The following is a 26,174-nucleotide window of genomic DNA, read 5'->3' as shown; positions in this document are numbered from 1 at the left end:
ATTCATTCACTTATTCACTCATTCACTCATTCATTCATTCATACATTCAACAACTATTAATTGCTTACCTACTCTGCAGCCAGATCTCATTCTAGTCTTCAAATGTTTTTCCTGGGTCAGTCCTTAAAAATTATCCTTTCTGGACCTGGCCGGTTGGCTCAGCAGTAGAGCGTCGGCCTGGCGTGCAGGAGTCCCGGGTTCGATTCCCGGCCAGGGCACATAGGAGAAGTGCCCATCTGCCTCTCCACCCCTCCCCCTCTCCTTCCTCTCTGTCTCTCTCTTCCCCTCCCGCAGCCGAGGCTCCATTGGAGCAAAGATGGCCTGGGCGCTGGGGATGGCTCTGTGGCCTCTGCCTCAGGCGCTAGAATGGCTCTGGATGCAACAGAGCGACGCCCCAGAGGGGCAGAACATCGCCCCCTGGTGGGCATGCCGGGTGGATCCTGGTAGGGCACATGCGGGAGTCTGTCTGACTGCCTCCCCGTTTCCAGCTTCGGAAAAAAATGAAAAAAAAAAAATTATCCTTTCTAAAATCCTGAAATAACTCCTAGTGCCTTCACCTTTTGTGTGTGTGTGTGATATCATTTAAATGTTTGCCCTTAACAAGTGAATGCTTTCAACAGAGAAAAAAAAGACAGCACTGTTCTGTTTGCAAGATAATTACAGGATTCCAAAAATGTATTATTTCCGTGTGCACTGCAGACAATGTGATGTGTAATGAGGATTTAAAGCTAATAGATGCCTTCTCCTTTTGGTTGTTCTATCCCTGTAATGTAAATATTTAGTGCCTTTTTAATACACAACTATTGTATATTTACAACAAGAACATCAGAAAGTGCAAATAAGGGGGAAAAAGGAGAAAACACGTTTGTATTAGGGACGGGGCTATATTTTTGAAGGTGACAAAACATTCCCACTCCCAAGTAGCCAATTTAATATGAGCAGATAATTCCATTTAAGAGACTCAGACTACAACAAGCAAAAAAGAAAAGAAAAAGCCCTGAGTTTACACTTAAGCCTCTGCTCTACCTCAGGTCGGCCTCACGACTAAATTGGCCCCGCCCCTTCAGCCCGGCTTCGGCCCCAGCACCGCCCCTCAGGGGGGTTCCGGTTAGTCCCGGCTCTCGCGAGAGCACAGCCCGGAAGTTTTCCGACCAGGGAAACCCATGTGGGCTGTGTTTAGGAGTTGCTAGTGACCCGGGCCAGAGCTGAGCAGGACCCGGGAGCCATGGGGAAGCTGCGCCGGCGCTACAACGTCAAAGGGCGCCAGCAGGTGGCCCCTGGCCCCTCGAAGGGCCCCCCAGAGCCGCCCCCCGTGCTGCTGGAACTGGAGGGTAAGGCGTCCCGGGGCTGGGTTTCGGGAGACGGGCCAACCGAGGCCTCGCGGACAGGGGCTGGCCAGCGGGGCTGAAGAGGCCCCGGACGATGCCCTGCCTCCGCAACTCTGGACTGGTAGAGCCAGAGCGATCTCCCTGTTAAGTTGACCCAAAGAAGGGGAGGCAGTGACAGTCTAATTTTAACTGAATTTGGGACCGTACCTGGGATTTCTCGCGCTTCGAGTCCCGCCCTAGTAGAACAGTGTGGAGAATCCGGACAAGAAAAGGAGCTCATTTCATCCATTTGATGGCTTCGGTTATAATCTCCTCGCCCTAAATGTGTTATTCTGAGGCCAAATCTACCTGCTCAACTCCAGGCTGCTGTGGACACTCCTTTTAGCAGTAGCACCTACCAAGTACCAGGAGCTCATAGGCGCTGGAGACATGACAGAAAAGGAGATTTAAGAAAACAGAATTTTCTTAAATTTCTGGCCTATCGAGCTTAGCGGCTCCCGGGAAGAAACAGGCAGACAGACACATAAAATATACAAAATGCTGTGTGGGTAGAAGGACTAAGGTGCAGAAGAGGTGAGTTGTGTTATATCATAGGGTGAATAGGGAAGGCCTCTCTGAGAAGCATCGTTAGAGGCAAGACCTGAAGACGACTTGAATGGCGGTCTATCTGTTCCATGAAAGTTAAAAATGGGGGCAGGGTCACCTAGGACCTCCTGCGTGGAGGTGAGGACTGTGGCCTGGGAGATAGCTGAGTAGCTCAAAATTGTCTTGTTCTCCTTAATGAGAGTCCCATAGCCTCTCTTTACTGCTTAAGTAAAGGCATACAAAACCTGAGCCGTTAATATAGGAATCAGACGCTGCCCATCTGGGACGCTGCAGAGAGAACTTCAGTGTCAGATGTCAGACCCCAGTCATCACGCCCCAACGCCCCACCATGCGGGAGTCTGTCTCTCTGCCTCCCCGTTTCTCACTTCAGAAGAATACAAAAAATATATATATTTTAAGGTGTGAGTAGAGTCGGTCCCCCCAGCTGCTGCAGTAGGTTGAGTTGCAGGGTACTGTGGTAGCTGAATTTTTTTTGGTCTACATTGTATGCTTTCAGACCGTGATGTTTATTTTAAAATAGGTGTGACTGCAAGTTTGGTACGTTGGAATGTTACTATGATAAAAGCTGTGGTCTCATAGATCTGCTGAGAGCAGGCCCCACTCCGAGGGATGCACTGGTACCCCCTCCCCTCTTCCTCCCCCACACTGGGATGGAGGTGGGCGCTCAGGGGGCTCATACAGAAGCTGGAGGGCCCCAGAGGAAACCAGCATTCGTGGGCATCCCTGAGTGCTGCCCTCTGCACCCCCTAGACACCAGGGCTGTGAGTCAGGCAAGCATGTCTTTTTAGACAGGGGCCCGTTGAAAGGAGTAGATGCCAGCAATGCCCTCGTCCTGCCGGGGAAGAAGAGAAAGAAGACCAAGGCCCCACCGCTGCCGAAGAAGAAGAGGCCTCTGACCAAGAAAGAGCGGAAGGTGCTACAGAAAGTCCTGGAACAGAAGGAGAAAAAGAGCCAGGTACTCCCACCCTGTCAAGGTCTGCACACGGCTCTCCAGACTGGAGGGAGAGCGAGGGAAGGGGGAGAGGCGGGCTGAGTCTCAAGATGCCGGTCAGTCCTGGGGAGACTGAGAAACCTTGATCTCAAGGCGGCACCTATTCACATTTGATTCTCTGCCAAGGCCACCACACTGGGTCCTGTCTGTGTCTCCAGCAGGGACACACAGGGCTCCCATTAGCAGCCTGATGCTCAGTCCCTAGAGTACTCATTGTTCTGTGTGTCCTTCTAAAATCCTCTGCAGTACGTTTCCTTGCTGTTCTGTACCTTGTTTTTGTGTGTGTGTGTGAAATATATGGAAACACATATAAAATAGGTATAATTTTGATGATGAAATATATAGAAATGCATATAAAATAGGTGTAATTTCAAGGATAATAAAACAAAAACTCAAGGATGCTGACCAGGGAAAAGAAACCAATGGTCACGGCCCCACAGGCCGCTTTATTCAAGACTGCATGTTAGGGCCCGGCAATGTGGAGAGAGCCTCGTGTATCTAACCCCAGACTCCTTGAGGGAGTCCGAGGCAACCCAGGCTCCCACAGTCGTCAGCATACGAACACCATCCAACAGTGCAATCGTTATCTGGCCACCGGTTAAGGCTGTTGGTGTCGGCCACACTGAAATTCTATGTAGCGTTTCACCACCCACCCCTTCTGAAGAGAGGTTTGTGAGGGCCCCACACATCTAACACACTTGTGTCCTTCCCTAGCGCGCACAGATGCTGCAGAAATTGAGTGAGGTCCAGGTCTCAGAAGCAGAGATGAGACTGTACTACACCACATCCAAGCTGGGCACTGGGGACCGCATGTACCACACGAGAGAGTGAGTCGGCCAGCCCCTTCTGAAGCCTATCCCTTACTCACGGGTGACAGCGTCTTACTTGGGTGGAACGTTATGAAAAAATACCTTTGCAGTGGCCCATGTGCTATAATGCTTCTAGTGGGCAGAGACCTTGGAGTCTAAGGAGTCAAGGTCAAAAATCAAGGTGTGGGCCTGGTTGACTCAGTGGTAGAGCGTCGGCCCGGTGTGTGCAAGTCCTGGGTTTTGATTTCTGGTCAGGGCGCACAGGAGAAGCGCTCATCTGCTTCTCCACCCTCCCCCTTCTCCTTCCTCTCTGTCTCTCTGTTCCCTTCCTACAGCCAGGGCTCCATTGGAGCAAAGCTGGCCCGGGCACTGAGGACGGCTCCATGGCCTCTGCCTCAGATGCTAGACTGACTCTGGCCGCAACAGAGTAACGCCCCAGATGGGCAGAGCATCACCCCCTGGTGGGCATGCCGGGTGGATCCTGGTCAGGTGTATGTGGGAGTCTGTCTCTCTGTCTTCCTGCTTCTCACTTCAGAAAAATACAAAAAATATATACATATCAAGGTGTGAGTAGAGTCGAATCCTTCAGGCGGCCGGAGAGTCTGTTCCATGTCCCTCCCAGCTTCTTCTACTGGCCATCAGTCCTTGCTCTTTCCTGGCTTTTAGACAGATCACTCCACCCTCTGCCTCCATTGTCACCTAGCATCCTCCTGGCCTGTGTCTATGTCTCTTCTCTCTTCTTACGAGGACACCAATCATTGGATTTAAGGCCCACCCTACTCCAATATGACCTCATCTTAATTATGTCTGCAAAGACCCTATTTCCAAAGGAGCTCACATTCTGAGTCTGCAGTGGGCATGAATTGGAGGGCGGGGGGGAGACACACTATTCAACCCAATAGAGCCAAGATTTAAGAATTAGGAGATTTCACATTAAAATCCAGATTCCCACCTAGTCTTGAACAGGCGGATGCTTTGACCACACTGCTGACATTTCTGCAGGATGCGTGGCCTCGGGTGGAGCCATTGTGGTCTTCCCCTAGGCCCCTCACCCACCGCCATCGCACACTTGGCCTGCTCTGTTCTTTAAGTTCCTGCCCACCTGGTTCCTGTAAGCATTGCTGTGCGTTTAAAGACTGTTTACTGAGTGCAAACTATGTCTCAGGATCTCCTTAGCCCTGAGAAGAGAGCAGTGCACCAAAATAAAATAATGAGCTTCCCTTAATTGTGGGCAGATGAGCAACAATCAGTGGAAAGCGTGTATATATATCTAGTGCTGATAAACACTAAGTGGATGACAAAGCCAGGGAAAGAGGGTGGAAGGGGACGGAGATGTAGTTCAGGAAAAGTTCCTGAGAGGTGACATTTGAGTGAGGTCAAGGAAGGAGCAGGAACAGCAAGTGCAAAGGCCCTGAGGTGGGAAGGGGCATGGCCTCTGAGTCCTAGCCTCTGATGAGTGCTAGAAGCCAGAGCTGTCTCAGGGCCATCCTGGGGCATTTGTGTCTGTTTTCTGCCTCTCCTGGCAGGAGGGCTGACGAGGTTACTGCGACGCGGGGTCAGGAGAAGATCAGCAGCCTCAGCGGGGCCCACCGGAAGCGCCGTCTCCAGGAGGAAGAAGAAGAGTCCGAGTCCTCAGTGGAATCTGAACCTGATGAGGCTCCACCCACTGAGCGAGCTGAGGCTGGTGCAGAGATGGTGGCACTGTGTTCACCACCAGCTCTGCCAAGGGACGCGGGTGAGAGCCCGGGGTCCAGTGGTTTGCCTCCGCCTGCTGCTCTGTCAGCTCCTCCGCCAGCAGCCCCCTCCTTGCCCAGGCCCCCAGCAAAGCCTGCCGTCTTCGTCCCCGTGAACCGCTCCCCAGAAATGCAGGTTCGTGGCTCCGGTGTCTGTGACGGGAACTTGGGCCACACGCAGTGAAGGGTTGAGGGTGCAGAGAGGAGCATCTCTCTCTGGCAGGTCGCCTCACCTCCTGGACATCAATGTGGACCCCCACCAGAAGCAGCTGAGTTCCTGGGCCACAGGGGCTCCTCTGAGCCAGCCAGGCTGTCCCTGAGGACGCCGGGTCTAGCTTTCTGAAAGTCCCTGCTCGTGTCTCTGTCCCCCTCCCCAGCTTGTCAGGGCTTCCATCCACCAGGGGACACATCTGATCCCCCATGTCTGGGTGCCGTCCCCATGCCAGCTGCCAGCTTTATAGAGACCACGTCACCCTACATTGTGTCAGAGCAGGGTCCCCGTCTCCCCCTGCCATTCTGCAGGGACCCCCCAGATTCACTAGCGCAGACTCCCTCTCTCTGCAGAAGGAGCGCCTAAAGCTCCCGATCCTCTCCGAAGAGCAAGTGATCATGGAGGCAGTAGCCGAGCGCCCCGTTGTCATCGTGTGTGGCGAGACTGGCAGTGGGAAGACCACGCAGGTGCCCCAGTTTCTCTACGAAGCAGGCTACAGCAGGTGGGGGCTGGCACGGGATCCTCCACAGGCCCCAAGTGACAGTCAAGATGTTCCCAAAGTCCTGATGAACACAGGCTCCTGGGGGCCAGGCCTGGCCTGGCCGTTGACTTGCTGTGTGGCCTTGGCCTCCGTGTCCTTAGCCGTGAGAGGGATATCATTGGTTTTCCCATGGTGGTTATGTCAGTGAAGTGACTACATTTGTGTAAAGTGCTTAGATCAGCCCCTGGCACAGGAAGCTCTGTGTCACCTTTTCTTGGCACTTTTTGACTCATGTGATCAAGCCCCCAAGACCACCCCCAAGGTCACTGATTTGCTAGGAAGACTCGAGCCTCAGCAGAGAGTCCTCGTCAGGGTCCTGTCCAGTGAAAGGTCACAGAGGGTAAAGGCCCACGGGGTTGAGTGTCAGGGACCAGGCAAGGCTCCCAGCGGAGCCACACAGGGCACATTAAGGTCCTCCAGCCACGATTGACAACACATGCGACGTGTCATCTACCAGGGAAGCCCGTAAGTCAGTGCCCAGGTACACAGTGTTATCATAGGCTGGTCTCCTCGGCAAACTCTGCCTGGCAGGTACCCAAATCCCAGGCTCCCTGAAGGTGTCAGCATAAACCACGCTGTTTGTGCAAATAGTCCAGGCCCAGAGAGCCCCTCTTATCATCAGGGCGTGGGGGGAGCCCTCCCGAAATCCAGGGGCCAGGCAGGGGCCAGCCGGGACTGCCACGCTTTGTGGCCTACCGTGTTAACTTCTGTGCAGCCCGGGAACCAGCCACTGTCCCCTTGGTGGGCGCTGTGCCTGGTTTCTGTCGCACGGGGACTGTCAGACCATCTGTGTGCTGATGTACCGGCCGTTCCCTTTTGCTGCCAAGCGGCAATGAGTTGCCTTGCCGGGTGCACGTCTATACTGTGAATCCTGAGTTTGAACTGCATGTGACTTCAGGACAGACAAGGGGGGGAGGAGCACAGCTGATGCGTCACGTTCTGCCTCCCTCAGCGATGACAGCATCATCGGCGTCACGGAGCCCCGCCGAGTGGCCGCCATGGCCATGTCCCAGCGCGTGGCTAAGGAGATGAATCTGTCGCACCGGTGAGGGCTCGGCCTCTGGGGGCGTGTTGGGAGGTAGTAGTCCTCTGGCCTCACCCAGGGGTCAGCTGTCCAGGAGGATCTGAGCAGCGTGGCAGGCCCTCATCCATCCTGCGGGTGCGGGGTGGGTGGGAGTGTCACTTCTCTGTCTAAGCACAGGGTCTCCTTATATGAGAAGGTTTTCTGCATGTTGGACGATGGCACCTTCCTGAGCCGGGGGGTGTGGGGCTGGGACAAGCCAGCTGGGACCTGGGGCTCACATCACATGGTACACAGTGTAGTGAGGAGACACATTGGCGCTTATAGCACGGTCCAAGGGCAGAGCCGGCCGCAGGTGCACGCGGGCGGAAGGGAATGTGGGCAGTGGCTGGTGCTCAGCATTGCCAGGCTCACTGAGAGCTCGATTTTCAACGTGCAGCCTCCTCTGGCTGTATGGCTGTGGGACTTACCTTGGAAAGCAGTCTGGGTGACATGGGGACAGCTCCAGCTGGGGAACAGCTGGGGCGTTACTCGTGCGGGTACCAAGCTTTGGCCCGGACTACAAGGGCTTCAGGTGTGAAGGGACGCCTTTCCCATTTTGTCTGAACTCCAGGAAGCATGAACTGTGTAGACAAGAACCTCCCCCATTCGTTCTCTCACCAGATACCGACCGAGCAGCACCTGCTAGGCTCTGGGGACACGTGGTGGGTGGTGGGCTTGTTCTGTTCTGTTTGCATGTTGAAACTTTCCACTGTGAAGGTGTGAGCCTGGAGAGAGACTCGCATAATGAGCCCCCATGTCCCCAAGACCCAGTTTCAGCTCCTGACCAACTTTGTTTCTTCTGTACCCAACAACTCTTTATAGCATGGGTGCAGTACCCTTGTGGCTACAAGGTGTATCGTAGCTGTCCCGAGCATCCTGCAGTCCGTGTTCACATATCCCTGGACATCTCCTAGAAAGCTTTTATAGTTGATGGTCAGTTGGACTCCAGCCGAGGACCCCACTCGTGTTTGGTTGGCATGCTCTTCACTCGGCCATGATGGCTGCCTGCCCCCCTTCATCCTGGCAAGGGAGAGCGGGTAGGCAGGTGCCTGGGCCTTGTTGGGGACTGGGGACCCTGCCCGCTGGGGTCAGGCTTCCTCCACTGCCCGCCTTGCTGTGGCCCCGAGGCCACAGCCCCAACCAGCTAGACCTCTTGGACATGCCCGCCATATCCCTGTCCCTGCAGGGTCGTCTCCTATCAGATCCGATACGAAGGGAATGTGACCGAGGAGACCAGAATCAAGTTCATGACAGATGGCGTATTGCTCAAGGAGATCCAGAAGGTTGGTTGCTTATCGTCTCCCAGAAGACAAGGCTGGCAAGCATAGGGAGCCTGGAGTTAAGAGTGTCACCCCGGATGTGGGCAGCTGGTGCGCCTACTCTCCTGGGACCTTGGGCAAGTTGCTTAACCTCCCTGGGCCTTACTTTCTTGACCTGCACACCGGTATCTTCCTCACGTCATTGTTTTGCAGCAGGAGTTGTACAACACGTGAGAGCTTCCTAGCACAGTGCCTTGTAGACGATCATTCAAAGCAAGCTCGTGCTTTTGTTGTGACTTGGTTCACAGATGCACGTGTCAGCGAAATGCACACTGGTCCTCGCTGGCTGTGTGATGTTCTCCCAGTCAGGGGTCTCAGGAGGGCAGAGGTGCCTCCTACTGCCATGGCCTCCAGGCCATCCAGGGTCGCTCAGGAGCGGGGCTATGAGCCTGGCTTTGGGTCTGGGGGCCCCTTTCCGTGTGGCATGCAGTGATCCAATTGTCTTTGGTCCCTGCCTGGCATTTTCTCACTTCCCATTCCTGCCCTCTCCGCCCCACAGGACCCTGCATTTGTTAGCTCAGATCTAGTAAATATTAGCTGCCCTTTCCTTGTCAGGGTCCAGCGCCTTGCTGGGTACTTTGTAGGTAGTCATTGTCATTGAAACTTCACCAGGTCCCCATGAGGTGGGTCCTATTGTCCCTATCATACAGGGGAAGGCACCGAGGCCCAGGGAGGGAAAGTCATAGAGCAGGGTCCGTGCCTGCTATCAAAGGGGGCTCCCTGTGTGGGAGTTCTGGGGTGTGACGTGACCCTCAGTGCCTCCGGCCTTACCCATGGGCCTCCTCCCAGGACTTCCTGCTGCTCAAGTACAAGGTGGTGATCGTTGACGAGGCCCACGAGCGCAGTGTGTACACGGACATCCTCATTGGCCTCCTGTCCCGCATCGTGTCCCTCCGGGCGAAGGTAGGGTGGGAGGCGAGGTGCCAGGAGCCCCCTCATCCCAAGGCCAAGGCTCCTGCTTCAGTGTCGGGCGTGGCGCCTAGGCTGTTGCTGCCGTGACAAAGTCCCCGGGGCCCAGTGCTGGACCGCGGGTCTCAGGGTAGCAGCCCTACGTGATTCCACCCTGTGGGGATCCCGGATCCAGTCTCGGAAACTGGTCTTTCCCTCCTTCCAGAGCCAGCGGCCCCAGTGAGGAGTTCATGGTTGGCAACTCCCTGTCGCTAGAGTTGGCTTTCAGGGATCCACAGTGTGGGCGGGGCTGCTGGCCATGTGTGTCCCCCCTCCCTCCACTCTGTCCCCACCACTAATGGGGCCTGCTGGGTCAAGGAGCACACCAAACATGTCAGTCAGTGGTATGTGTTGGGGGCAGGCTGCTGGGCCATTCAGGCCACTGAGCACTTGCCAGTGCCCAGGGCACAGGCTCCCCCTCCTGGAGCTTCCTGCAGTGAGGGCAGCTGCAGGCAGCACTCGGCAGGTCTGTGAGCTGGTGATGGAGGAAGACGGGAGAGGGCAGGACCAGGGTGAAAGTGGGCGGCTGGTGGGGAAATACTCTGCTGGGTGGGGCCTGGAGGAACTGAGGGGGCCAGGTCAGATGGGCTGCAGTGTGTGGACCCCAGGCTCACATTCCACCACTGGAACTTACCTTCAGGGGTGTTATGGACCCCCTTTAACTAGCCGCTGTCCTGGGGGATGCAGGTTGTGCTGTGAGCTCACTTTTCCCACTTTCTCTGGGGTGTTGGGCAACCAGGATGGGGGTTACGGGCGGGGGCCGGAGGGAGGCTGGAGGCAGGGTCTCACCACCGTGGGGGGCTGTGGGTCACTGAGCCTGTCCTCTGCAGAGGCTGCTGCCGCTAAAGCTCCTCATCATGTCAGCCACGCTGCGGGTGGAGGACTTCACCCAGAACCAGCGGCTCTTCCCCGAGCCGCCCCTGGTCATCAAGGTGATGCCCTGGCCAGGGTCTCGGGCAGCTGGGGAGGTGGGGCCCTGTCAGCTTTGACAGTGAGGACACTGGTAGCAGGGAGGTTCCAAGCATCCACCTGAGGCTGACGTGGTTAGCAAGTTCAGGAAAGGGGGAGGGGCCGCGCCTGAGCTAACACCGGTCCCCTGGGGCGTCCGTCACAGGTAGAGTCCAGGCAGTTCCCGGTGACGGTGCATTTTAACAAGCGGACGCCGCAGGAAGACTACAGTGGCGAGTGCTTCCGGAAGGTGTGCAAGATTCACCGGATGCTGCCAGCAGGTGAGGCCCCTCCGGAAGCAAGGCTGAACTGCCCTTTCCGGACCCACAGGCATAGGCAGTGGGTGCTCGGCCTTGTCAGGCCTCAGTTTCCTCGCTGGTTCCAGAGAGTTGACAGTTCCTGCTCTACCGTGTTCTGTCCAAAGTCCTATGAGGCTCCAGTGACTTAACAGACGACTTCTGGCCACGATGGTAGGAGGGACAGCCCCAAGGGTCCAGGCAGGTGTCAGTGGCACAGGTGTGCAGAGACATAGAACAGGTGGACAGGCACTTCCCCCCTGAGTCTCACTCTCGATCCCCACCACCCTGTGGCACTTGTTCAGTTGTTCGTCTCACGTCACTTCAGTTGGCTTGACCTTCCCTGTGTCTGGGTTTACCTGTTCTGGGCTTTCACATAAATTGGGTCGTGCCCTATGTGACCTCTGTGCCTGGGTTCTCTCACTCAGCGTCACGTTCTCAAGGCTCACCCACGTTGTAGCAGGGTCAGCACCTTGTTCCTTTTCGTGGCCATGTAATATTCCAGTGTGTGTGTGGATGCACTGCATCTGTTGAGGGACACTGGGTAGCTTCCACCTCTCTGGCTGCTGTGCACAGAGCTGTCTGTGTACAGGTTTGGGTTTGCGTCCCTCTGTCCCGATTGCCTGGGCACATGAGCAGGCATGGAGCCTCCAGGTCAGGCGATAACTGTGGAATCGCCATCCTGGCGCCTCGGAGGTGGCTGCCAGGCGCCCATCTGTGTCTCCTGCTTTTTCCGTCTCCTCGCACCTGTCTCTCAGAGTGGGGCTTGGCAGATGGCCATGGCTGAATCCACGGCTGCGTGGATGAACAGCTAATGAGCCCGCGCTCTCCCCGCAGGCGGCATCCTGGTGTTCCTGACGGGGCAGGCCGAGGTGCACGCGCTGTGTCGCCGGCTCCGGAGGGCCTTCCCGCACTCCAGAGCCAGGCTGCCAGGTAACCAGGAGCCCCTCTGTCTCCCTGGGTGTGAGCCGCACCTTTGCCTGCCCTCCCCCTCCATGGAGGGGTGACGGCCGCCAATGCAGTGACTACATGGCGCGGTGAAGAGCAGAGTTCTGGCCATGGCGGCGTCCTCCTGATCCGCTCACCTTTTCCAGAAAACAGAGACCAGAGAGATTCAGTAGAAGAGACAAGGAAGTTTAAGAAGTCGCGGGCAAGGGCAAGGAAGGCCCAGGTGGCGGTAAGTAGGGGGCAGCCCGGGGTTCTGGAGCTGCTTTGTCCATATGGAGGCTGCCACCCCCACGCCTACCCCCACCCCCGGGGCTGTGTCGGTAGAAATTCAATGAAAGGGAAACAAGATTGAGCTTCACTTCCTCGGTCATGTGAGGCTCATGTCCAATGCTTAGTGTCCACTTGTGTGTGTGGGGACCGTGTCAGACAGCATGGGTCTAGCACAAGCCTACAACAGAGGGACTTCTGTCGGAAGGGGCTGTAGCAGAGGCTGCAGGGCCAGCTGTGATTGAAACATCAAGGTTCCCCTTGCTGTATCCTGGAGGAAGCTTCTGGAAAGCCAGCCCTGAGCACCTGAGCAGTGGTGTCATTTCTTAGTCGTCACTAGCCCACCTACTGCATTTAAAGCATGCCAGGTGGGGTCTCGCGTTCTTTACAAGCGTTAGCTAATAGTCCTGTGATCACCCCTGATTTTTAGATGGAGAAGTCCCGGTAGAAAGAGGCTGCAAGGCTCGCGGGTGGAGGACCCAGGTGTCATCCTTGTTTCTCCTGCACATGACACATTTTCGCATGGGGCACCCACAGCCCGAGGTCCTGACATCTCTCTTTTTGTAGACGTTGCCCCAGATCAGCTTGGACAGCTACTCAGTGCTGCCGTCTGGTGAAGGTGACGAGGACAGGGAGGCTGAAATGGACGACGAGGAGGCAGCTCTGGGCTCCGATCTGGACCTGGACTTGGGGGATGAGGGCGCCGACGGAGGTGAGGCCTATGCATGGTCCTTCCACTCGTTCATTCAACAGGTGTCTGCTGAGCCCCAGACTTCCCTGTCCCACCCTCGGGAGCTCCGAGTCCAGTGGCCTGGCCCAGAGCATCCGGCTCTTTGTCCCCTGCTGTTTTCTGCACTCCTAAAACTGCACGGATAGCCAGGAATCTGTTGTGTTGGTTGTAATGGGGTGCTGCTCCTGGGCTCAGCACTGCAGGGTGACCCCAGGCCTCAGTGTGCAGCTCCAGAGGGGCCTCGCTGGGGCCCTCTGAATGGAGACAAGCCCAGCGCCCAGTGGGGTCCATGCCAGGGCCACACAGGGTAGCTGTGCGCATGCTCGGTGGGGGCTGTAGAGCCTCTGACCAGGCTTTTCCCAGAGAGGAGACTCTAGCTTGCCAGGCATTCCTGACCTGGGTCAGGTGTGAGGCCGAGGAGAGCCTTCGGGCCTCTCAACCCACGTCTGCCCAGGCGTGGCCTCCCTACCCACAGTGTGGCTGGCACAGGGACCTCCCTGGCAGGGCAAGCCAGGGCACCGGGCAGCCCTGGGCCCGGCTCCTGCCGTAGGCGTTGTGGTGGCCAGCGGTCCCTGTCCTCCCCGCAGCTGAGCAGCCAGATGCCTCGCTCCCCCTGCACGTGCTGCCGCTCTACTCTCTGCTGGCCCCGGAGAAGCAAGCCCAGGTAACAGGCATGCGCGGGTGCCTGGCGGGAGCCTTCGGCAGGCACCGGGGTGGGAGTGGGGCAAGCCCAGGGTCATCCACCCTTCGGCTGACTGATCAGCATTTAGCTGGGGTAGGAGTGTGGAGGGGGGCTCGTTCCCCTCATCACCCCCGGCCCTCACAGCCTGGAGACGTCTCCTGGATCTGTCCCCACCCAATTCTTTCCTGATTCTGCTGGACTTGTGCTGACTGTGCCGCCATCCTAGGTCTTCCAACCTCCCCCAGAGGGGACTCGACTGTGTGTGGTGGCCACCAATGTGGCAGAGACGTCCCTTACCATCCCAGGCATCAAGTACGTGGTGGACTGTGGGAAGGTCAAGAAGCGGCATTACGACCGAGTGACTGGCGTGTCCTCCTTCCGCGTCACCTGGGTCTCCCAGGCCTCGGCCGATCAGCGGGCGGGCCGTGCGGGCAGGACAGAGCCTGGCCACTGCTACAGGTGGGGCACCCAGGGTCCTCCCGAGTGATGTTGGGGCTGCTCTGCATCGGCCACCACTGGGGGGGTAGGGAAAGGGGCTCCTCGATCTGCGGGAGGCTGTCCCTGGTGCCCCACGGGCCCTTTCCAGTGGTCACCAGACATTCACCTTCTGTGTCTGGTCTGCTGCTGGAGTCGGGCCCTCTGCTGTCATTTGGCTGTTTGTTGTTGGGTTGTAGAAGTTCTTTCTATAACGTGGGTAATTAGATCCTTGTCAGAGATAACAGTGGCAAATGTATTTTTCAGTCTGTGTATTGTTACTTTTTTAAAATCACTTTATCGATGCCTTTTTCAGCCTTCTTTTAAATTATACAAAAGAAAGAAAGGGAGTTGAGAAACCAAAGAGAACCAGTAAGAAATAACAGTGGTTAAAATTTATCAAGCGCCCTGTGCCAAGCCCTGTTGTAGGCCCTCTGCATGTGAGATCTGAGCTCTTCACTAGTCCCCACAAAGCAGCTGCTAGTCAGGCCCCATTTTAAGGTGAGTTCAGTGAGGCAGGAACAGGGTATATAACTCTGGCTGAGTCAAGGTCCCATGTTGAGGCTGGGGCTGGGTACCTCAGTTGGTTAAGAGTGTCATCCAGATGTGCCAAAGGCTGCAGGCTCGGTCCCCAGTCAGGGAACATTCAAGAATCAACCAAAAAACAGAGCAAAAAACTAATCAACCGCCTGACCAGGTGGTGGCGCAGTGGATGGAGCATCGGACTGGGATGCAGAAGACCCAGGTTCGAGACCCCGAGGTCGCCAGCTTGAGCGCGGGCTCATCTGGTTTGAGCAAAAAGCCCACCAGCTTGAACCCAAGGTCACTGGCTCCAGCAAGGGGTTACTCAGTCTGCTGAAGGCCTGCGGTCAAGGCACATATGAGAAAGCAATCAATGAACAACTAAGGTGTTGCAACGCGCAATGAAAAACTAATGATTGATGCTTTTCATCTCTCTTCGTTCCTGTCTGTCCCTATCTATCCCTCTCTGGAAAAAAAAAAAAAAGAAAGAATCAACCAATGAATACATAAATAAGTGGAACAACAAACTGGTGGTAACTCACCCTTCCTTTCTTTCCCTTCTCCCTCTTCAAAATCAATCAGTAATTTTTAAAAATTAACATTACAAAAAGGTTGTGTCAGGGAGCTTGGCTGTCTCCTTCATTTACTGCATGTGTTTGAGTTGTTGGACCTTGTCTTCCTCAGACTCTATTCGTCCGCGGTGTTCAGTGACTTTGAGCAGTTTCCTCCCCCTGAGATCACCCGGAGGCCTGTCGAGGACCTCATCCTCCAGATGAAAGCTCTCAACATCGAGAAGGTCAGCCGCAGCCCCTGGCCCTGCCGGCACCCCGCTGAGCCGCCAGTGTCCTGTGCTGTTGGCGAGGGCGGCCCTCGTCCCTTGTGGGCCGGCTCCCTTGCTTTCCCTGTGGCCCAGGGAGCCCGGCCAGCCACCAGGGCCCCGCCTCCCTGGGACCCGCACTTCTCCAGTGCAGTGTGCCCCAAGCACCTGGGGGACAGATGCCAGGCCTTTGGGGTTCCCCAGGCACGTGGACTTGAAAGCCTGGGGCCCCCTTTCTGAGCGCCCAGGCCCCTGTCCGTTTTTGTAAGTGCCACCCGGAGGACAGGCCCAGCCACGCTCCCCCCTCAGCGTTCCCATCTGTCCCCGCCGGTCTCCTTGTGTCCAGGTCTTCAACTTCCCCTTCCCGACCCCGCCCTCCGTGGAGGCCCTCATGGCTGCCGAGGAGCTGCTGATCGCGCTGGGGGCCCTGCAGGCTCCCCAGAAAGCAGAAAGGTAGCAGGGGGGGAGAGCGGAGAGCCCGGTTCCTGCCACGGTCGCGGCCCCATCCCCCCTCCTGAGCTGACCTGAGCACCAGGCCTGGCTCCGTCCTCCAGGGTGAAGCCGCTGCCGAGGCCCCGACTGAGCTGCCCCATCACGGCACTGGGCCGGACCATGGCCACATTCCCTGTGGCGCCACGCTACGCCAAAATGCTGGCACTGAGCTCGCAGCATGGCTGCCTGCCCTACGCCATCACCATCGTGGCCGCCATGACTGTCCGGGAGCTGTTCGAGGAGCTGGACAGGTGGGGTGGGGCCGGGCACTGGGGGACCATGCTCAGGCTGATAGAGGCCACCCTCGGCTGACAGACGGCCTGGAGCCCTCCCCTGTTGGGTGACCTTCTACAGGACCCTGCTCCTCTCTGCGCCTGCCAGTTCTGATCACTACAAGCAAGATCTGTTTAAAATCCCTCGGGCAAGGCCCTGGCCGGCTGGCTCAGTGGTAGAGTGTCGGCCTGGCTTGTGGAAGTCCCAGGTTTGATTCCCGGCCAGGGCACACAGGAGAAGCGCCCATCAGCTTTTCCACCTTTCCTCCCCCTCTCCTTCCTCTCAGTCTCTCTCTTCCCCACCCGTAGCCAAGACTCCATTGGAGCAAAGTTGGCCTGGGTGCTGGGGATGGCTCCATGGCCTCCACCTCAGGCGCTAGAATGGCTCCAGCCACAACAGAGCAACCCTGCAGATGGGCAGAGCATTGCCCCCTGGTGGGCATGTCGGGCGGATCCCTGTCGGGCGCATGCGGGAGTCTGACTGCCTTCCTACTTCTAATTTTGGAAAAATACAAAATAAATAAATAAAATCCCTCAGGCGGCACCAGTCAGGGTTCAGGAGCATGCGGGCTGAGAGCACTGGCTGGGCCAGGCCTCCTGGGTTCAGATCTCCATCTTCGTGGTGATCTCTAGATGTCCAATTGCTGGGTTGGAAATATGCCCATTTTTTGTCCTTTTTGCTGTCAGAAGTGAATTTTGGGGTGCATGTTGAGCTGGAGTGTAAGACCTTAATCATGTTACTGACCCCACCAGGCAAAGTCTCTGTCCCTAAGCCTCTGAGCCTGCCCTGTCCCCTGTCCCTGCAGCCATTGGTCAGGGCAGTAGCCAGGTGGTGTTTTGTGTTTGCAGACCGGCCGCCAGTGATGAGGAGCTTGCCACTCTGAGAAGCAAGCGTGCCCGTGTGGCCCAGATGAAGAGGACCTGGGCCGGCTGCGGCACGTCTCTGAAACTCGGAGACCTCATGGTGCTGCTGGGTGTGTGCTGGGCGAGCAGGGGGCGGGTAGGGTCAGCTGGGACTGGGTGGGGGGTGGGCAGGGTCAGCTGGCACCGGCGGGGGCCGCCCGGGTTGGGGCAGCGTCAGGGCAGTGAGTGAGTGAGTGTGCCCCGCCCCCCAGGCGCCGTGGGAGCCTGTGAGTACGCGGGTTGCTCACCCCAGTTCTGCGAGGCCAACGGGCTGCGGTACAAGGCCATGGTTGAGATCCGGCGTCTGCGGGGCCAGCTGACCACTGCAGGTGCGGCCCAACACCCACCTCCAAGGCTCCCCAGGTCCCCCTGTCCATGGGAAGCCCTGGCACAGAACATGACCTTCATATTGTTTAAAGTTCTGAGTGATGCCATCCATGTATGGTCGCTCCACAGGTTTTCACCATTTCATATTTGCAAATTCTCCAATGTGCTGAACTTTGTTCACAACCCCAAAACCAGCACTTGACACCTTTGAGGTCCTTTGAGGACACGAGCACACCTCCCATTAGGTTATCTCTTAGTCTCGTCCTTTTCCTGGTGACATCCTCTTATCACCCTCTGTCCCTGGTTCCGATCTGGACCAGCTGCGTCTGGGCACCCCCAGCCTCATCCTGGAGCTCCCTGCTCCATGAAGGGTCCAGCCTTGGCTCACAGGACATACAAGGACCCATGTCTTCTGGGCTATGGTCCCACCACCCATGACATGTGGCTTCCATCCTTAGCGCCCCCTTGTGGGCTGAAAAGGCAGGAGGAAGGGGCAGAGTGAGCATTCCAGAAAGGCCAGCTAGGTGGCTAGCCGGCCGGCATTTCCTCTTATCATGGGCAGGGCTACATCCAGAGCCACTCTGCCATCAAAGAGAATTTAGGGTGTGTCCTGAGAGAGAGGAGGACACAGCCATGAGGCAGGCACTAGCCCTGCCCTGCTGGAGGATTTGATCCCTGTAGTCTCCGTGCTTGGGGCCCACGAGAAGCAAGTCTGAGGCCAGAGCTGTGTGTTGAGTGATGTGAGGCCATCCAGAAGGTCACGGTGAAGCAGGCCCAGGCCCTATGTCCTCACACCTGGCTCTCCCACAGTCAACGCCGTGTGCCCAGAAGCTGGGCTCTTCGTGGACCCCAAGATGCAGCCACCGTCCGAGAGCCAGGTGACTTACCTGCGGCAGATCGTGGTGGCCGGCCTGGGCGACCACCTGGCCCGCAGAATCCAGAGCGAAGACCTGCTGGACGACAAGTGGAGGAATGCCTACAAGGTTGGAGGCCAGCTCGGGGGACCAGCAGCGTGGCAGTCGCTGTGCTTGGGGCTCCCCCCCCCCAGCCCACTCTCTGTCTCAACCCCAGGGGCCGATGCCAGCTGGGGGCGTGGTTGGAACACCTGGCGTGGGCAGCCCGAAGGACCCCTGGTGTTTGGGTGGGCCTTCTGTCACAGGTTCCCACAACAGAATTGGTGACATGTGCAGTGGAGTCACGTCTCTTTGAGCGGTAGCATCACCCTGACTTTATTTTCATAACCATGTAATTGAGTTATAAATTGCACACCATACAACTCACTGTTCTAAAATATCCAATTCGGTGGTTTTTAGTAGATTCAGGGACTTGTGCAACCATCTCCACAATCAATTTTAGAACATTTTCATCCCCCACAGAGGAACCCGTGCCCATTGTTAGTCACTCCATTTTCTTGTCTTCCCGTCCCATGAACCCACGTAATGTCTTTGGATTTGCTTACTCCAAAAACTCTACATGAATGGGATCACTCAGCATGTGGCCTGTTTTGCCTGCCTCCTCTTGGCCAGTATACACCAGTGTTTCCTGGTGGCTGAACACCGTTCCGTCACGTGGCTGCACCATGGGTGCGCTGTGGATGGGACACTCTGCTGTCCAGCTGAGGGCACAGTTGGATTCATATGGGTTCATCTCACCAGTTGCTCATGTCTCCTGAACTCATGCCCACTCATTCTCTCTACAGACCCCTCTACTCGACGACCCTGTCTTCATCCACCCCAGTTCTGTCCTTTTCAGAGACCTCCCCGACTTTGTGGTCTACCAGGAAATTGTGGAGACCACCAAGATGTACATGAAAGGTAGTAAAGCTGGTGGGGAGAGCACATGAGTCGCCCCCGGGCAACGGTGCCGCCATAACCTCGGTCCATGGCCCCGGGCGGTGGTGCCCACCGTAACCTCAGTCTGTCCCCTGCCTTGGCAGTGGTGCCCACCGTAACCACGGCCCTGGGCGGTGGTGCCCACCGTAACCTCAGCCTCTCCCCCACCCTGGGCAGTGGTGGCCGCTGTAACCCCGCCTCTCCCGCGGGCTGCAGGTGTGTCGGCTGTGGAGGTCCAGTGGATCCCCATCCTACTCCCCCACTACTGCCAGTTCAGCAAGCCCCTGGAGGAGCCACCCCCTGCCTACTGCCCTGAGAAGGGGCGAGTGCTGTGTCACCGGGCTAGCGTGTTCTGTGAGTTGGGTGACTTCCTGCTGGCTAGCACACACATGGTCCCATGCCCTGAACTCGGAAACGTGTGTCTCAGGGGTGTCACCCAAGCCTCCTGTCCCCTTCATGGGTGGGGCCGAAGGCTGGGACAGCACTGGGGGACAGTGGGGACCCATCCCAGCTCCTCACCAGCTCCGCCTTCCAGATCACGTCGGCTGGCCACTTCCTGCAGCGCAGGTGGATTTTCCAGAGGGCCTCGACTGCTACAAGCACTTTGCCCGATTTCTGCTGGAAGGGCAGGTGGGCAACCCAGTGACCCCCGCGCCTTCCTCCATGTGGTGCCTAGGAGGTGAGCCCAGACCCCCTCACCCCATTCTGCGGTCTCTCCACAGGTCTTCCGCAAGTTGGCCTCCTATCAGCGCTGTCTGCTGTCCAGCCCCAGTACCATGCTGAAGACCTGGGCCAGGTACACCTTTCCTGGGATCCTCAGGGTGGCCTCTGGTGGCAGAGGCCAGTACTACGGTCCTAGGTCACCGTCACAAGTCACCACCAACCAAGTGGCTTAATACGACGGAAACACATTCTTATAGTTCTTGCAAGCCAGAAGTTCAAAGTCAAGGTCTCAGCAGGGATATGCTTCCTCCAGTGGCTCCGGGGGAGGGTCCCCTGCCTTTTCCAGCTCCTGGTGGCTCCCAGTGTTCCTTGTCTAGTAGCCACATCACTTTCTCTGTCTTCACACGGTTGTCCCCTTTGTCTCAGTCGGTCCTCAGCTTACAAGCACACCGTCTTACAAGCGTCACCCTCCTGAGCAGGGCTGCCCAAAAGGTGGCTCGCCTGTGGGCACCGTGACGACCATCAGCCCTGTCCCTGTCCCTGTCCCTGTCCACAGGCTGCAGCCCAGGACAGAGAGTCTCCTGAGAGCGCTTGTTGCCGAGAAAGCCGACCACCGCGACGCCCTGCTGGCTGCTTGGAAGAGAAACCCCAAGTGTGAGTTTGACCAGGGCTGGTACCCCAGGCCAGGGGGTTGGGAGTGGACAGGACAGACTGCCTGGGGCAACCCAGAGCTGGTAAGCTCTGCCCTGCAGTGGGTGGCTGGGCACAGAGCCGCTCTGACACCGTCCGTCCTCCACCCCCTGTAGACCTGCTGGCTGAGTACTGCGAGTGGCTCCCGCAGGCCATGTGGGCCGAAGTAGAGAAAGCCTGGCCCCCCACCGCTGTCCGATGAACGCTGACCCGATGCAAGGAGGCAGGGCTGAGAACAGTCAGGGAACCAAGGGAGGTGGCAGCAGCCCCTTTCTGGCACTGTCACTGGGCCCTGGAAGCCCTTGTTCATTTTGGCCCAATTATGGACACAGCTTGCTCTCGCCCTGGGCAGTGTGTCCCAGGGGTGACTTTTTACAACTATTTATTAGGTGGGAGGATAATGGTATATCTCACGTGCTGGTCCTCTCTGTAAACATGCTCTGTGGACTACATCAGTCCCCCGTGGAGCAGGAGGGGTGCCGGCAGGCCTTTCTGTCCTCACAGGTGTGGGGCGCCATCCCTACAGCCAGGCAAGCCCCCAGCTTCAGCCCGCTCCTGGGGAGGGGGTACGGGGGAGGGTCTCCCCAGTAGTGGGCCCCTGCCGGCTGCCTTGCTGTAATAAATTTTCGTGTAGGAATCCAGTGTGTCCTAGAGAATCTGAGAGTGAGATGGTCCGGGGATGCCCCCCCGAACCCACACACACACACGCATCTGGGCGGGTGCCCACCAGCGGGTCAGAGATGGGCAGTGAAGTTCCTCTCCCTTCTATGTGGCTGTTTCTCCAAAATCAGCCAGTGCCGACTCAAGAGTAGATCCAGTTTTCCACACCATAAGTACATAAAATGAAATGACAAAGATAAGTGTTTAATTATCCCACAACTTCACCTCCTCACAGCCTGGCAGCTAACCCCAGTGTGTCCCCAACTAGGTCTCCCCTTGTTTTTGTCTCTCCCCCCCACGTCCAAGCCATCCACAGGCTCTGTCACTGTACCTTCAGAATTTGTCCCGAACCCCCTCCTGCTTCCCTCCTACGCCGGCCCACTCCTCACCTCCTCCCGGCCTGGACCAACTTCGGCTTCCTCCTGGCTGGCCAGTGTCCAGCCCGTGTCTGGCCTGTGGGCCCATGGTGTATTCTCCGTATGGCCACCAGAGGGAGACGTTAAAACCCAAATCTGACCACATTCTTCTACTTCAGGCCTTCTAGGGTCTTGGAAGAGCCAAGCCTCTGCTTCCTTATTCCCTAAACTCCATGCACCGAGCTTTATTTCTGCCCCTGCAACACAGAGGGCATCCCACCCCCTCCACCTCAGCACGTTTGCACCTACCATTTCCTCTGTTTCTGCTGACAGGCACCCGACAGGGCATCTCCAGCAGCCCCGCCCACAAACCTTCCTCCTCCCGCCTCCATCCCATCACCCCTGGTCTTCACAAAACTGAGACTACTTGCTTGTGGTTAGCCTCCGGAACTGGAGTGGCAAGTCCAGGAGGGCTGAGAAACTGGCTGTCTTGTCCAGGTATACCAGAGTACGTGAACTCTACCCGGGCACGGAGTAGGTGCTCCGTGCAGGCACATTACCTGGCATCGGGCACTCACAGGGTCACTGAATGAGTGAATGGTCAGTTGCAACCCCCCCCCCCCGAGAAGTCCAGTGTTTTCCCAGCCGCTTGGTGACACGAATGACTAGGAGTGTTTGTGTAAAAGTGTCCATATCCTCCTCCTCCCATGGTCCCTCCCCCCTAAATACCGAATTTGACTCGGGGTGACCCAGGGACATTTACCGGTGCTGCCCTCTGCACGGGAGCTTCCTTCTCAGGTCTGCTGATGGGGGGCATCTGGATCCCCTTCCTGTGAGGCCTTCCCACCAATGAGGGGTGCATCTGGTCTCCTTCCCATCAAGTGACTGATTTAGAAGGTAAAAGGGTAAGAGGTGGAGATGCCAGGGATTGAACCCGGGGCTTCATACATGCAAAGTGTGCACTCCACCACTGAGCTACACCCCCTGGCTTTGCTGGAGTGAGAATGTCAAAGCCACACTTTTATTCCAGTTCACAAGTTTCTTTCTGAGTGTGCTGTTTCCATGGATTAAGTATGTCTTCTGTGCTGTGTCAAGTTCTGGGACCAACAAGGCACCTCACCTGTAGAGGCGTGGCCTGGAGCAGGAGGGAGTGATAGGAAGAGAAGGCCGTGTCTCTGGGGCCCATTGGCTGCCTCTCACATCCGGGCGGATGGCACGGCGGTTAAGAAAACCAGGACAAGTGACTGAGACAGCTCTGTGCGCAGCAGCCGAAATAGCTCAGTTGGGAGAAACTTGGACTGAAGATTTAAAACTCCCTGGTTCGACAGAATAGAGAACCTTGGGGTGGGGGTCGGGCAGCCTTTAGAGGAAGGAGGGAGCGTGGTTTATGGCCACTGATGTCAGTTTACCTGCTAGGAAAGCCCTGCATCTGGGTTAGTCAACCTGAAGGCCTAAGGAGGGTGATCTGGAATATCCTGTGTTAGAGTCCTTCTACCCTAAGGGTGGGTTAGAGACCCTGGCTGCAAACCAATCAAACATCAACTTGTTCCACTTTTGCATTCCTTAGTTGATTCTTATATGTGCCCTGACCTGGGCTTCAACCCTTAATCTTGGTGTATAAGGACTATGCAGTCTAACTGAGTTACCCAGGCAGGGTTAGACTTTTCTTTTTTTTTAAATATAAAATGTTATTGTTAAAATATATATATATTTCAAAGGTTTACAACTTTTCTGGGAAGCTGCATTTCCCAACACAAGCCACATGTTATTTTTTTTCCTTAAGGTATTTTTTCCTTATCATTGTGCTATTAAAAATATTTAATTAGCCTGACCAGGCGGTGGCGCAGTGGATGGAGCATCAGACTGGGATGCGGAGGACCCAGGTTTGAGACCCCAAGGTCACCAGCTTGAGCGTGGGCTCATCTGGTTTGAGCAAGGCTCACCAGCTTGGACCCAAGGTCGCTGGTTCAAGCAAGGGGTTAAGCAAGGGGTTACTCAGTCTGCTGAAGGCCCACGGTCAAGGCACATATGAGAAAGCAATCAATGAACAACTAAGGTGTCACAACGAAAAATTGATGATTGATGCTTCTCATCTGTCTCCATTCCTGTCTGTCCCTATCTATCCTTCTCTCTCTTTCTCTTTCTCTTTCTCTGTAAATAAATAAATAAATAAATAAATAAATAAATTTAATTATGGTGGCACAGTGGATAATATGTCAACCTGGAATGCTGAGGTCACCAGTTTGAAACCCTGAGTTTGCCTGGTCAAGGCCCATATGGGAATTGATGCTTCCTGCTCCTTCCCTCCACCTTCTCTCTCTCTCTCTCTCTCCTCTCTATGATAAACAAATTTAAAATAATAATAATAAATTTAATTATAAGATACAAAGTCAATCATGACAAACTCAGAGGAAGGAATCTCTTTGCAGTAGCCCATTGAAAAGGGGCACACTTTGCCCTGGCCGGTTGGCTCAGTGGTAGAGCATCGGCCTGGTGTGCAGGAGTCCCGGGTTCGATTCCCAGCCAGGGAACACAGGAGAAGCGCCCATCTGCTTCTCCACCCTTCCCCCTCTCCTTCCTCTCTGTCTCTCTCTTCCCCTCCCGCAGCCAAGGCTCCACTGGAGCAAAGTTTGCCCGGGCGCTGAGGATGGCTCTGTGGCCTCTGCCTCAGGTGCTAGAGTGGCTCTGGTCGCAACAGAGTGACGCCCCAAGATGGGCAGAGCATCGCCCCCTGGTGGGCGTGCTGGGTGGATCCCGGTCGGGCGCATGTGGGAGTCTGACTGCCTCCCCATTTCCAGCTTTGGAAAAATACAAAAAAAAAAGGGGGGCACACTTCAATTATCAACGAGCCTGCCTCTCTCATTTCCAGAGTCCTGCGGCAGCACACCAGGGGACCGAAGTCACTGTGTGTAGTGTCTTTCAGGTCATGGGGTGCTCTCTGCGGTGAAGAACTGGGTGGATGGGCAGGTAGAGGGCAGAACACTGAGGCTGCCTCTCCTCTCACGAGCGCCTGAGATGTGCAGGCAGGAAATAGAGTCACTCACTGTGATAGAGAGGACAGCCCCACAAGCGTTCTGCCACCTTGGTCCCCAACCAGCGCCCTCATAGCCTGCTGACACCCGTGATTTTATCAGCTCACCTCTCCAGGCCACCTCCGCAGTCAAATGGAGATCTGACTAGTACCCACTTTCACAGGGTGGTCGTGACCACTGAGCAAATGACACGGAGGTGGTTTAGAACAATTTTGGTACAAGGTCCGAGCTCCTAAATGTGGGCTCTCATTATTATAAATGCTGCTGTGATACGAACTCTGGTGAAGGGCGACTGCTTCTCACATTCAGCCCGGGTGGGAACTGCTGCTTCGCAGATGGCCAGGAGAGCGGCCACCGCTCCAAGGTGACAAATCTCACGTTCCCTAGCGCTCGCACTTCTCTGATAGGTTTTGTTTTCCTTCATTGCACTTACCACATTTGAAACCTGTTCTGTACTATTTTTCTGTTTCCCTCAGTAGCTCGTGAACTCAGGAAGGCAAGGTCCTGCCTTGTCTTATTTCCTGCTATACCCCCAGGGCCTGTAACAGTGCCTGGCACTTAGTAAAGACTCAGTCCATATGTGTGGGATGAATGTGGAAAAATAAATGAACAAATAAGTCCTGACTGGGTAGCTCAGTTGATTAAAGCATTGTCCCCACATGCCAAGATAGCGGGTTCAGTCCCCCCCCCTAAAGGACACGTTCAAGTATCAACCAACGAATGTGTCAATAAGTGGAAGAACAAATCTATGTTTCTCTTGCTCTCTAAAAATTAAAAAAAGCCTGACCTGTGGTGGCGCAGTGGATAAAGCGTCAACCTGGAAATGCTGAGGTCACTGGTTCGAAACCCTGGGCTTGCCTGGTCAAGGCACATATGTGAGTTGATGCTTCCAGCTCCTCCCCATCTTCTCTCTCTCTCTCTCTCTCTCTCCCTTTCTCTCTCCTCTCTAAAATGAATTTTAAAAAAATTTTTTTCTTTTTGGTATTTTTCTGAAGCTGGAAATGGGGAGAGACAGTCAGACAGACTCCCGCATGCTCCCGACCGGGATCCACCCGGCACGCCCACCAGGGCGATGCTCTGCCCACCAGGGGGCGATGCTCTGCCCACCAGGGGGCGATGCTCTGCCCCTCCGGGGCATTGCTCTGTCTAGACCAGAGCCACTCTAGCACCTGGGGCAGAGGCCAAGGAGCCATCCCCAGCGCCCGGGCAAACTTTGCTCCAGTGGAGCCTCAGGTGTGGGAGGGGAAGAGAGAGACAGAGAGGAAGGAGAGGGGTAGGGGTGGAGAAGCAGATGGGCGCTTCTCCTGTGTGCCCTGGCCGGGAATCGAACCCGGGACTTCTGCACGCCAGGCCGACGCTCTACCACTGAGCCAACTGGCCAGGGCCTAAAAAAATTTTTTTTTAATTTAAATGAAAAAATAGTAGACTGAGAAAGACAATAGCTAATTCAGGAAGCTCAGTCTGCAACTAGACTAGAAATGATTAGAAAACCTTTCAGTTCCGAGCCACCTCCCTCCTATTTCAAATCCATAAACAATTCCTGAGGGCCAGCTGTGGGCCAGACGGAGCAAGACGTACAAAGATGGACCGTGTGAGGCAGCAAAAGCAATTCCTGGGCTTAAAGGCGAACAGTCTTGTTCCGGGAAACCACTGTAGAAACCAGACGCTTTACAGCAGCGCGGTGGGCACGTAGGACATGGAAAATAAGGCTTGA

At 56.0% G+C, this 26,174-nt stretch overlaps 1 protein-coding gene across 1 annotated transcript; it reads left to right on the top strand.

Moving 5' to 3' along the window:
* Nucleotides 1–1,155: 1,155 nt before the first annotated feature.
* On the top strand, nt 1,156–21,034 carry DHX37 (DEAH-box helicase 37). The gene is made up of 27 exons (XM_066371176.1): nt 1,156–1,331; nt 2,723–2,889; nt 3,640–3,752; nt 5,261–5,603; nt 6,032–6,180; nt 7,172–7,264; nt 8,469–8,565; nt 9,391–9,504; nt 10,380–10,481; nt 10,664–10,778; nt 11,631–11,726; nt 11,888–11,970; nt 12,576–12,720; nt 13,326–13,402; nt 13,647–13,879; nt 15,101–15,212; nt 15,580–15,686; nt 15,788–15,976; nt 16,847–16,971; nt 17,113–17,229; nt 18,038–18,210; nt 18,927–19,041; nt 19,276–19,413; nt 19,595–19,689; nt 19,782–19,855; nt 20,279–20,376; nt 20,529–21,034. The coding sequence occupies exons 1-27, from the start codon at nt 1,226–1,228 to the stop codon at nt 20,612–20,614; spliced, it is 3,462 nt and encodes a 1,153-aa protein (XP_066227273.1). The 5' UTR covers nt 1,156–1,225; the 3' UTR covers nt 20,615–21,034.
* The last annotated feature ends 5,140 nt before the right edge of the window (nt 21,035–26,174 follow it).

The sequence above is a fragment of the Saccopteryx leptura genome, chromosome 2 (genome assembly GCF_036850995.1).
Source record: "Saccopteryx leptura isolate mSacLep1 chromosome 2, mSacLep1_pri_phased_curated, whole genome shotgun sequence".
NCBI lineage: Eukaryota > Metazoa > Chordata > Mammalia > Chiroptera > Emballonuridae > Saccopteryx > Saccopteryx leptura.
Note: the sequence above shows the minus strand (reverse complement) of the source record. Positions and strands in the feature narration are given on the sequence as shown.